Source organism: Ailuropoda melanoleuca, chromosome 14 (assembly GCF_002007445.2).
Source record: "Ailuropoda melanoleuca isolate Jingjing chromosome 14, ASM200744v2, whole genome shotgun sequence".
Taxonomy (NCBI): domain Eukaryota; kingdom Metazoa; phylum Chordata; class Mammalia; order Carnivora; family Ursidae; genus Ailuropoda; species Ailuropoda melanoleuca.
The window spans coordinates 79529906-79543091 of NC_048231.1; the positions used below are offsets into that span (position 1 = coordinate 79529906).

The following is a 13186-nucleotide window of genomic DNA, read 5'->3' on the forward strand; positions in this document are numbered from 1 at the left end:
AGCCTCTCCTATCCTTCTTTATAGGGCAACTCTGTGGGGCTGATGACAATGTTCTGGTGCCTTTTTCCTTCTGAAATTTTTTTCCCTCCCAATCTGTTATAAGTTATGTACACCGTCTTATAAAATAGTTGAAATGTTTCTCCAGCACTCTTTGTTTACCAGCTTGAGTCTTTTTGCCCTGTACTTTAAAAGGAAATGTGGTTAAAGCCTTGTTCTGGCCTCATCCATCTCTTAGCTACCATTTTATTCAAGACAGTTGAGATCATTAAATCACAAAAAATGTCTGGAATGTTTTATTGGCTTATAACACACAGAAAAGTGTTCAGCGTACACTTTAGTTTTTGCAGACTGTCTACACTCCGGTAACTAGCACTCCAATCAAGAAACAGAAGTCCCTCCTGTGCCATCTTCCATTTACAACCTTCCCACCATTGTGCCCCCCCCCCCCCTGACTACTAGCCTGCCTTCTAAAAGGAGTTTTGCCTGTATTGTTCAAAATCTTAAAGTCAGTGCTAACCTTAGAAGTCATCTTAGAATACTCTGTAATACTCCTGACAGATACCCAGATACCCTAGCACTTCCTTGAGCTAAAGGCAGTTTATTCCATTTGGTAGTAGCTGTGATTGTTGTGTAGTAATGATCATCTGAAACTTCCCTCCATAAACTGATTTGTGGTTGTTAGTTTGCTCTTGCGATCTCTGTACAAGGTGAAGTAGCCATGTTCTTCCATGGTGGTTCTCCCTTCTTTGGGAATTGACCTTCCAGTTGCAGTTAAATAGGAGCTGAGAAAGCTTTTGACTGAAGATGGGATCATCACATAATCCAGGGAATCCGAAATTTTGAAATGAGAGAAACAGACTGAGAGGGTTGAGGCTTGAGTCAAATGAATGAGACCTAGTTAACGCCATCATCCTTAGGTTCTTTGAGGTGCTCAGGTATCTTTCCAATAAATTCTCTTTTTTGCTTAAAGTAGTCCAAGTTGGTTTCCAGTAACTGGAATCATTTGTAACATGATTACAGAAGTGATCTAATTCAGATAGTTGAAGTGCCTCATCTCCTTATTCTCCTCTCTCTGTCCACCATTCCTCAGTGGTATATACTGTCTCTACATCTCTTACTCTCCTACTGTGAGTATATTCTAGAATCTGCTCTGCTGTTTATTGAATGATTCCCAGGGACCAGGCAGTGCTCCTTACAATCAGACATAGTATAGTGCTTCAGGTACAGTCTGAGGAAGGCATAGTTGCTTAGCCGTAAAATAAACTCCCCGATGGAGGCCTTTTTTGGGGTCCTATGCTTAACTTGCTTAAGACCCTGTGCAGTTGTCTTTTGGCCTTGCTTTTCTCTTCTGTAAAATGGGCAGATTGGATCTGATCCCTTTTATTTTATTTTTTAAAGGTTTATTTATTTTAGAGGGAGAGTGCATTTGAGAGCGAGCGTGGGTAGGGAGGGGCAGAGGGAGAGAGAAACTCTCAAGCGGACTCCACTCTGATCTGGGAGCCCAACACTGGGCTTGGTCTCAAAACCTTGAGATCTTGACCTGAGCTGAAACCAACAGGCAAACGTTTAATCGACTGAGCCACCCAGGAGCCCTGGATCAGATCCTTTTTAAAGCCACTCCTTTGTATGATTACTTAGGGAGCAGTGCAGAGTAACAGTTGGGACTAAATACCTCTTTTATTTTGGAGATATTTCTAGGAATTCTGCCAAAGATTACATGGATTCTCTCTGTAGCCATTCATTCTCTGAATTCTGCTAAGTTCTAGCCTCCTTTAGTCCTTGTACAGATGAGCTTTTGAATTATTGGAGAACTTTATATTTTTAAATTGTTAATCTGAGCCTACACTTGCACTCTGCTTTGCACTCACTGTGTTTTGCCTTACCTAATTTAATACACACGTTTGTAAAGCGACAACCTGATGTGAAAAGCAGTGGACTCAGGATCAGACCTGGCTTGAAGCTTCTTGGCCCACCACTTCCAAGCAGTGTGACCCTGGGCAAATCATGTAACCGCTTTAATCCTCAGTTTCCCTTTCAGTTGAGTATGAATAGTAACTTCCACATCTACCTCATAGGTCTGTTGGGATTGTCAAACGAGGTGAGACTGCTTAAGAAACTCAGTTTGCTAGAGCCATCAGTCATCAAAACCATTTCTGTAAATGTTGAATGGACTCCTTTGGCTGACGTTCTTCTGTGAATACAAGATCACTTCATCTGCGTGTACTTAATGGATTGGACAGATCTGGATTAGCCTTTGGACTTTATATAAGTCTCATACTTTAGGGTTTTCAGTAGCTAATCTTTGAAAATGTAGTAGCCTCTGGGTTAATAGCTACTTAGCCCATTCTGAACAAATGATGGGCTTCTGGTATGGTAACAGATCTACATTCTGCCCCTTGCTCTGGCCCTGGGGGATCTGTTTTTTGGCGCCTCTCTTGGTAAGGGAGTAACTTCAGGCTACCTTTGTAGGAGCAAGGCCTCTTTGCAGGATCTTAAGAGTCCTTCAGCAGTTTTGCAACTGAATCTTGTCCATTGTTACCCTAATGTTCTTTTGCATCTGGTAGTGCAGGTAGCGGTGGGTCAGAGCTGGAATTCTCCAGCGACCCAGCACCACTCATTGTACGCAGCCTGTTAGAGCCTCTGCTCAAGACCCACTGTAGTAGTGTACGCGACTAGAGTCCTGCCAGCTGTCTCTGTCACATACATTACATAGGATCTGGTCAGTAATTCACATGTGAGGACAAAAGTAGCAACGAAAGCTTGAGCAGCCTGCCTTCCTCTCTTCCGAATCCAGAGCCACTCAGTGATTCATCTGGAGGCTCATGGTTCTATCATTTGATTGGAATGTGGAACTCATTATGTCAGTGTTTCAGAAACAGTTTTCTTCCAGTGAACTTTCGGTGAGATTTATCAGCAAGGCAGTTCTGTCCCTCTGATAAAATACTTTTAGAGGACCTTAACTGAGCACCTTCAGCCTTGTTACTTACCCTGAACTGAAACACATAAGCAGTTCAGATGAATGAGCCAGGTGTTCTGTTGTGACCTTCAAGGTAAGGAAAATTGATCCTTTATGCGTGCGTGACCTAGTACTTACTTAGAAATCCAGTCTGTAAAGGAGTATTACTGTCTTTGAAGGTATTATTCCCAGGATGGCATAGAACTTATTTGGGAGAACAGCTTGTACCTGTATTTCTTTCCTGTTTCATTTGGTTAGACTAAGATTGCTTGGGTATCTTAATTTTGTTCTGGATTTATATTCTGCCCTGTCCTGAAGACCACAGAGGTTTAATTGTGTTGAGAGAAACATAATGTTACCTATCCATTTCAGTAACGGATCTAGACATAACTCGGGAATTTCTGACTGAGACAAGACTCTTGTCCATTTTTAGGCTAAATTGAGAGAGGCGGGAAGGGAGATAAAGAGGGAGGAAGAAGGGAAGGGTATTGGTTGTGAGTCTCGTGAACTCACACAGTAAACTTATCTTTGTAAAAGTATCAGTCGGTGCTCCTGAAGCCATATTCCCTTCTGTTTTTCCTGTGGTGGGATTAACCATGCTTGTGCTCTTGCTCTCCATCTCAATTGCAGGTGTGTTCATCCTCGAGGAGGTGTGATTCAGAGTGTTTCGTCGTGGAAGCACGGTTCTGGCACGCAGTATGTCAGCACCCGGCAAACACAGTCATGGACTGCTGTGACTCCCCAGCAGACTTGGGCTTCACCTGCAGAAGTTGTGGATCTTACCTTGGATGAGGATAGCAGACGTAAATACCTACTGTAATACAATGTCACTGTGTTTCCTCTGCACTGTTCCCTTCCACTTCCTCCTCCTCCTCTTTGTGACATGGAAGTTCATTGTCATAGCTTCAGCCTCAGAAGCTGTTTGTGGCATTTGTATAATCGAAACTCATGGAAAATTGCCCCCTCTTCCTTTTTTTTTTTTTTTAATTAAAAGAAGTCACTTAGGAAAATAACTTAGCACAGAGAAAAGGATTTCTTCTTTCCCTCAGTAGGAATGTGAGAATGATGAATTTATTAGACAGCTTCATTTTACTTGGTGACTTTTGATCTTAGGAAACTCTGCCTTCCTTGTAGAGTGATATTTTAATTACCAGGTGAAAATGGATTTCAGTTTTTGAATCTTGTATTTATTTTTCTGTGTAATAAAATTAATATCTAGACTTGACCACTGTCAGCCCACCCATTGGCACTCCTACCTTAGGGCATTTGCACACATTTAGTCAGGTCCTTCTTGGCACCTAGTAGGGCATGTGCATTTGAAAATCTGTCCTTAAAAATAGGAGACAGAAGTATTACTTTTCTTTTAGCTTAAGTCTTCTGCCTTGTTTCCTGACTTTGCTCCTGGCTGACTTCCCACAACACAAATAACTGATATGGCCCTTTGTGTTTATAAATACCGCTAAGGTGACTTAGTTGGTCTCCTTGTCGCAATAATTCATAACTCTTTGGAAAATGTCTGCTTTTGGGGCAGAGGCATTTCAGATAGATACCCACCATGAGGTTTTCTGGGCATGTGAGGAGAGTAGTGAGAGATCAGTAGAAAAATCCCTCTCCCTCAACTTTTTTTCCCCTGGTTTGTTCAAATAATGGGAGAACACAGAAGCCTATTACTTAGGTAGAATATGAAAAGTTGTGTTCGCCTCTAAGATGTGGGCACTTACAAGTCTGAGAAGACAGTGCCTTCTTTCATAGCTGGTCTCTCCATAAAGGGGGTACAACAACAGTTTAACACTTGAGCTGAAATAGACCTGATGCTATATTTGGGTATTTTTCTCCTCTACCATCTAAAAGTGGAAAAATCAAAATGCACCATAAGAAACCAGATGCAAAGCACATAAATGACACTGTAGGTTTTACAGTATCTAAATAAGCAAAGGGTGGTAGGAGCTTCAGGGAATTCAGGAAATGCCAGTGTTGGAGTTATGTGGCATTAGTTACTACCTTTTTTCCTATAACATGTTGTAGTTACTAGTGAATTCTTTTACAAGCAATACCTAGTTAGAACACTATGTACTGTGCACAGGGAGGAGTGAAGTACTATTGGCTTAGAAGACCTCGTCTTTTGTTTTCCCGTGGTTTTGGTTTGCTTTTTTTTTTTTGTTTCCATATTTGCCATGTAACATTGCTGTGGCCCTTTGCTTCCCTCCCCAAATGCCTTGGTGGCTCTTCCTTATCATAAGAGCACGAGAACTACCATTTTTAGTTGTCATTCAGTGGACACACATGTACCAGTGCCTGTCCTGCATAAGGCACTTTGCAGGGTAGGTACAGTGGGACCACCAAGACAAATGGGAATACCCCTGTGTGCGCATGCGTCAGAGTCGGCCTGGCTCTACCTGCCTGGCCTTTTCTTCTTCTTCTTCTTTTTTCTTCTTCTTCTTCTTTTTTTGTAAAGACTCATTTAGTCCTTGACCCTTCTTCCTGCTGCTTTAGTTCTTCCATATACCTCTTCCATGGGAGTGGATATAAGTGTGTGTTCTTTGATCTTCTCTGATAGCATCTCATTTGATCTGGCCTCTGTTCTTCATCAACTTTTTATTTTCCTGTCAATCTACTTTTACTAGATCAGGCTTTTAAAAGATCATGAACCTCCAGTTTTAGCACCTCATATATCAAGTCTCTCACGTGGCCACAATTCTAGACAAAAACCAAAGATCCAGAGGCCAGAGCGAGATAGGACCTTCTGCAGATTCACTACTGGTGTATCCTTGGACCTTCATATTTTACTTTAGGATTAATTTATTGAATTTTACTGTTACACGTTGTTTTTGACTTGAATTAAAATGCTAGACAAAGCAGAAATGTACAATTTCTGGTCTGTGTTTTCCAGGAAAATCATTGGGAAAAGAATAGAGTGGATTATATGACTTGAAGTTTTTGCAGCTTATTTTTTCCCCAGCATCCGGGCAGAGCCCCATTTTAAAGAATGTTTTTGCATTACCTATTCTTACATTAATAGTGTGTTTCGTCCAGTTCCGCACAGCAGGTGATTTCCCACGACATACTTTCTTTAGCCCCTAATAGTTGCCCTCTACAGAGAATTTCTTCGGGTGTGCTGTGTGCACTGTGGATTGGGAGCAGCGAGCGGAGTCATAACCAAGCTCTTCTGAGGGGCCTTTTGCTTTTACACCAGGTTGCACTTTTCCTGCACCTGCCCCTGTTTCAGCATCCTGACTACTTGACTTGATGCACCAGAGCAGGGATTTAGAAATTAATATGCAAAAGGGGGAGGGGACGGGATGGTAGAGACAGTCAGCTGTTTTCCCCTACAGGGTTGGGATTTTCCCACCTACTGACTGTAGAGAGACTCTGTTTCAACTCTTCTTTCAATGCCAGATCCAGAAGAGTGGGGGTGTGGTTTCTGGAAAGGTTATTTTACTGATAATATTCTGTGGAAAACAACTCCTGTGACATTTGAAATTTCCTTCAGAGGGATTGTTCTTAACCAAAGTGTTGCATTTGGTAGCGTAAATACTTCTTTATGCTTCACAGAACACTGTTCAAAGTAATATCTTTGCTAAAGTGGTGCGCTTGGGTCACAGATTGGATTGTGGCACGAATTCGGTTAAGTCCCTCCCCACCCTGCAGTTTGAACCACAGAGCAGTAACTGGCTATCTCATCCTCCAGGCTGCCCTAGAACGCATACGTGCTGCTCACCAGTAGCTGTCTTTTCATTCTGATGGAAGGGGCCAGACTGAGTGGGCTCCATTGTTCATTAAAACTGAACATTGTGCTTTTATGATTCTCAGTTGTGACTATGAGCCGTCTGATTTGCTCAGTTAGTCAGTTGTTCACTGTTACTTTTAGCAGATTAGCACCATAGGTAACTTAAAAATGAATTTGTTGTCTGCTTTTTATACTGTGTCACAAGGTTTTTGAAAGAGCTTGGGACACAATTTTGTCTTTTAGTTTAAACTTTTTTTTAAATGCAAGGAGCCCCTGATTTCTGTTTTCCAGTATGTGTATGATGTGACTTCCATGTATATATAAAAATGATTGCGCCCTAACCAAACTTCCTCAGATTGTGCACTGTTTAAAATAATCACGTATTTTAGTCCAATGCTGTTGTATTTTTCATTTTATTTAAAACACTACATCTTATTCTTTTAACAAATTTTAAAGGGTAGTGATCTTAAAAGAAAAATCACTGGATAACTAGGAAATATTTTTGTTGTTGTTTTGTTTTGTTTTTTAAAGAGTACAAAGGTCCTATGAAGCCTTTTGCTCCTCTTACCATGAAAATGAAATGTTAGCCATTGTATGGCTAGGAACCAATGCACTTGGTGGTTAACAGGTCTGCTGTTGCTGGAGTGTGAGCATGGACTTGATGCAGTGACGACAAATCATTGCTTAGAATTAATGTTTTAAAATGTGCAACTCTAGTTTTTAAAACAAAATTTGGTTCTTCTTTACATTCATTATTTAGTTTTTGTTTCCATTTAGTATTTAATGGTCTTTGGAGAAAAAAATAATAAAACAGAGTGTTATATATATATTTTTTGGTGCAAGATAAGATTTTCTGTTTTTTGAAATAAGTCTGTAGCATAAAGGTTAAACTATTTTAAGACAAAATAAAATAGAGTGTATTTAAACAATGATAATTTCTGAGGATTTTTTTTCTATCTGCTTCAGTTAATTAGATGGTGCCTGGAGCAGCTTCTAAGTTAGCTTTTGGATGTGAAAGTGAGTTATATTTTGTTAACAGATCTTATTGGTATACTGACTTTTTCCAAGCAAGAGCTGTGTCGTACTCCCAAGATGTTTTGCCTGTGGCCTTTGTTTGTATTAGATCTAGATAAAAGTAGCTTTGCACTGGCTTTCCTATAACCCCTGCCTCCCTTTCCAGCTAGGACCAGTGAGATTTCAAAGAGAGCAGAAAGCTTCCTAGCGCTAGGTGCCTTTGCTCCTGGGCAGAAGACTCAGCAGATAGTTGCTTCCCAGGGACCAGCACCACATGCCTGACTGCATGCACTTTGCCCGTGGTTGAACGTCATATCACATATAGGGTGCTTCAAAACAGCCCAAAGAACTTGTCCTTTAATTTGGTTCTATTTTCAGGGTTTTATTTGGCTATAAAAATTACGGGAACTACCATATTAACATCTCATGACTTTGTCTTCATGTAAAGGGGAACGAGGAACTGGGGAAATTGAGGCCTGTCTTTACTGAAATACCGCTCCTGGATCTTTTCATGTTCCTCAGGAATTCTTAGTTCTGCTTGCACTGGAAAGGGGTCTGTTAACAATGAGGAAATACACCGTTAACAGTTGGGAAATGTTTTCAGCATTCTGGAATGGTTCTGTGTACCACCTTGTATCTGAGACCTAGACATATTAGTGCCTGTGAGAAACTCGACTTTTCTTGGACTCCAGAAGAAAACTGTTTCGATTGCTTTCGATTCCTTGTGCCCTTGGATGCTGCTTTTGTAGAATGAGTAAGTAAAATAATTTGTGGCTAGTTCTTAATCTCCTTCTACCTTCCTCCTTCTACACTTGGCTGGCCTTTGGCCTCGCCTTGCCTTATTGGTGTGTTTTTCACGGTAGATGACAGCTATTTATAACTTTACTCCTGAGAAAAATTCTAGATAAATCTTGACCAAATATATAAATAGCTCTTCAGCTCCAATTTTGCAGCTGGAGTAAAGAGAATTTCTTCTGGGTTTGATTTTTTTTTTTTTTTAAGATTTTATTTATTTAACACAGAGAAAGAGAGCACAAGCAGGGGGAGCGGCAGAAGGAGAAGCAGGCTCCCTGCCGAGCAGGAAGTCCCACGCGGAGCTCAGTCCCAGGACCCTGGGATGATGACCTGAGCTGAAGGCAGATGCTTAACCGACTGAGCCACCCAGGCGCCCCTAGGTTTGGTTGTTTTAACTCTGTTACTCATCTTGGAAGGAGTGGTCTTCCTAGGTCATTGGTAGGTATGATCTTCTTTACTTCCTTGACTCCACGTTTGGGAGCACCACCGAGTCACAGAGTCTGAGAAGTGTCTGGGCTACAGTGGAGCCTTGGCTGGGAAAATCTGCTTGGAGCAGAAGAAAGCAGTAGAAAATACCAGAAGGAACAGTGAGCTGGGACAAAGACACAGATGCTGATTGTGCGCACCAGAGCTGCAGAAGAGCATCCGCCCGTTTGCCGCTGCGGCTGTGTCCCTGTTCAGTTCAGTGCTGCCGTGTTGCCGCCCTGCACGGGCGCAGGCCTTGTAGATGGAGGTGGTTTTAGGCAGGCATCCCTTTGTGTGCTGAGGAGTCACTGTTTCTTTGTGTCAGCCTAGCCTTCCGATCCCATTTGGTGGGGTGGGTGAGTGAGGGTCAGCGTGAGTGCTGGCAGTGAAGCCAAACCTCCGAAGGGAGATGTGGCAGCAGCAACCCATGTGATTTCAGAGATCCTGGCCTGCTGGTTGGGAATACCCCTGGCTTGTAAATTATATTGCTCCAGCTTCTTATTCTTTGGTGAAAGAAGCTATATGATATCAGGTTTTTCCTTCATGCTTTTGATAACTGACACCTGAGAGGAGTCATTTCTGTTTCCTTTCCATGATGACTCCATCCTAAGAGTGGGAAGGTGAAGTATTGTTCACTCCTCACACCTGTGATGGAGTCTGAAGCAAGCAAGTCTGACCTTAAGATGGAACACTGGGGGCCTTTAGACCAGTGGGGAGGGTGTGGTGGCTAGTGTATAAAAAGCCTGAGCCAGAGGTGAGGAGACCCTAGAAAGAACATCTGACCACCTAAGGGAATTAATTTCTATACCTGTTAAATGAAGAACCTCTTAGATGTCTTTTCTGAGGCTGAAAGATAGGGCTGTGTTCTTTTAGGGGATCATTTGTTGTTCTGCAAAACTGCCAGGCTTTTCAGGCAAGAATTCAGGAGAGCGGCTCACTCCAGGAAGCTGTTCAAAGGACTACAGTTCTGTCCTCTTACTTAGGCTTTTGGAAGGCATTGGATGAGTAACGCTCACAGAACTTTGACTTTAGACAATCTCTTTATTTTCAGAGTTTTAAAAGAATGTTTATTTCAGAATTCCCACATGGGAGTAAGAAGCGGTACAGATTGTTATCCTAATTTTGCAGATTGGAAGACTGAGAACAAAAACAACTTTTCCAGATTTGCGTGGCTAGACTTTGCAGGAACAGATTTTTTTCTATGGTCCAAATTAGGACTTTTTAGCTTTAAGGAAAACAAAACCTCTTTTCTCCACCTGGTTTTCCTGCATTCTTTTTGCTGCTGATTCTACTTTGCTCTGGCCCGAGAAGAATTGGAAGTCTTCCTGAGAATGTAATGTTTGATTGATTCCCTTTTCTCCTAGGTAAGTGGTCAAAGATTTAAACATCAGAACCACACGCTTGAGTACACATCCAAGCGCAGGCTCCAGAGTGACCATGGAAACTTCTTCCATGGATAGATTCCCTGTCTCATAGTTTGTGGGACGGGAAACTACAGATGGCCAGTAAGCATAGGAAAGGTGCTTGGTTGGACTCACTACTAATTATGGAAACACATACTTTACAGGATGCCATTTCCCACAGGCAGGATCAGGAATACATTTAAATCCAACCAGGACGCGGAACAGTGGTAACTTGCTTGTCTTTTTGTGTGAGCGTAATTTGCTACAACTACTTCGGAAAACAGTGGAATTGTCTAGTAAAACTGAATATGTGTCTACCTCATGTGTGGACTGAACGTTTGTGTCCCCCCAGCCCTACCCCAAATTCATATGTTGAAGCCCTGCTCCCCGGTCTGAGGATATTTGGAGGGTGGGGCCTGTGGGCAGTAATTACGTTTAGATAACATGGGAGTCCCTGTGGTAGGGTTAGTATTCTTAAGAGGAGGAGACTTGAGCTTTGCCTGTGAGGACAGTAAGAAGGAGGCTGTCTGTATGCCAGGAAGAGGGCTCTTACCCGAATGCAGCCGTGCTGGCACCCTGGTCTTGGACGTCCAGCATCCAGAACTGATGGAGTGAGAGAACCGTCTCTGTTGTTGAAGCCACCCACTCTTAATAGTATTTTGCCATGGCGTCCTGAGCTGACTGAGGTGTCTCATGACCCACAAATTCCACACCTCGGGATAATACTCTTGAGCAGGTTTTAAACTTTTCGTGGTAGCCTATATAGGGAAGTCATGAAATTTCAGTGTCTGTAAACCATCTTTTGTTTATCTATTTAAGGGAATAGAACAACACAGCAGAAAACAGTATTGTTACATGAAACTTTTGTTATATGCTGATACACACCTACACGTAAATGTATGTATGTATGCAAAGGGTCAAGATATAAAGCGAATTTTGTTTTAACCGTGGGTTGCAGTCAAAAAGATAAGGAAAGCCGTGGTTCTAGAGAAACTAGTTTATGTTCTCAAAAATATCTAGGGTCATTTTCCCCAGTTTTTGGCTGTTTCAACATGGCTGTTTATGGGGTGGATAAAAAGTGTATTTATACAATGTTTAACCACTGGAAATGAATGAGCTAGATCTATATTCATATACTTACAGCAGTTTTATCAACATAGATAAATCTCAGTGTCGAAAAAGGAAAGTTTCAGATTACGTGTTACATGATGCCTTCTATATGAAGCTTAAAAGGACAAAACACTACATATTGATGAAGGATACATACATGTGTAGTAAGACTATAAAGAAATTCATGAGAATAATAAACACCAAATTCAGGGTAATGGTTGCTTCCAGAAGAGGAGGTAGGGCAGGAGGGGAAACAGGGACTTCAAATTTATGGGTAAAACTTCTTAAGTTGAGTAGTGGGGACACAGATGTATGTTATTCTTTGTACTTTTATATATATCTAAAATATTTCATAATAAAATTAAAATTTTTTTCTCCTCTTTCAAGTAGAAAGAACAAAAGCTCCTTAGGACTCCCCAGATGATATTAGTGGGATTGGGTAAGATCTGAAGCTGATTCTTTTTAGATGTCCTCGACACATCCCCCCACCCCCCAGCACTTGTTGCATATGTCACCAAAAGCACAAACAACAACAGAAAAATAAAACTGGTAAGTTGGACTTCATCAGAATAAGTTTTGTGCTTCAAAGGACACCATCAAGAGAGGGAAAAGACAATTCACTGAGTGGGAGAAAATATTTGCAAACATTTGTCTGGTGAGGGACTTGTGTCTAGGATAAATAAGGAGCCCTTACAAGTCAATAATAAAAAGACAAATCAATTAATAAATGGATAAGGGATCTGAGTAGATTTATGTCTCTAAGAGAGACATACGGTTGGTCAATAACATGAAAAGATGTAGTTATCAGGGAAATGCACCTCAAAGCCACAGTGAATTCACTACGAGGATGGCTAGAATCAGAAGGTCAGATAACATGTCAGTGAGGAAGTGGAGAAATCGGGAGCCTCGTACGTTGCCGATGGGAATGTGAGGTGGTGCAGCCACTTTGAAAAACCGTTGGGCTGTTACCATACGACTCAGCCACTCCTATCCTAAGTATACCCCCGAAAGAAATGGAAACCTAAGTCCACACAAAACCTTGGACCCAAGTGAGGATAGCAGCCTTAGTCATAGTCGCCGAAAGGTGGCAACAACCCAAGTGGCCCTTAGCTGGTGAGGGGGTAAGCAGCGTGATCGAGCCGCGCAGCTGGGTATCCAGCCATAGACGGGCATGAAGTACTGATAGATGGTACAGCAGTGGGTGAACCTTGAAGGCATAGCCAATGCCAATTACAGAAGCCCACGTATTCTTTCATCTATGGGAAATGTCCAGAATGGACAAATTCTAGAAACAAAGTAGATTAGTGGTTGCCAGGGGCTGGAGGGGAAGCGGAAATAGGGAATGATTGCTAATGGGTAAGAAGTTTCTCTTTGTGTGGGTGAAGAAAATATTCTAAAATGCTAGAGTCGTGATGGCACACCACTCTGAATATATTAAAAACCACTGAATTATTACACTTTAAAAGGGTGAATTTTATGGTATGTGTATGGTACTTCAATATGTTATTTGAAAAAAAAAACCAAATCCTTTGGAATTGAGAGGACCACGCTTTTTAAGCTGTTACTCTCTTGGCATGAAGGGGTGCCATAAAATCTGCAGAAACTGGGTTTAGGTAAGTTACAACCCAGCTATGAAAAGGGACCCAGGAGTCCAAGGTGACAGGAATGGAAGGCAAGCGGGCCCAACTTTCTCAGTGCAGACTGCCCTGTCCCCGA

General features: G+C 41.8%; 1 protein-coding gene across 9 annotated transcripts in view; it reads left to right on the forward strand.

Moving 5' to 3' along the window:
* Window positions 1-13186, forward strand: part of C14H18orf25 (chromosome 14 C18orf25 homolog) — a 99395-nt gene that overhangs the window by 71501 nt on the left and 14708 nt on the right. For 5 of the 9 annotated variants that reach the window (XR_004620477.1, XM_034643212.1, XM_034643211.1 and 2 more), the window contains one exon: window positions 3587-3759. Coding sequence is in view for 7 of the 9 variants with exons in the window: in XM_034643212.1 (XP_034499103.1) it covers window positions 3587-3759 (173 nt within the window). In the remaining 2 variants the exon portion in view is untranslated. The other 4 variants (XM_002918121.4, XM_011223505.3, XR_004620478.1 and 1 more) reach the window with 3 other exon arrangements.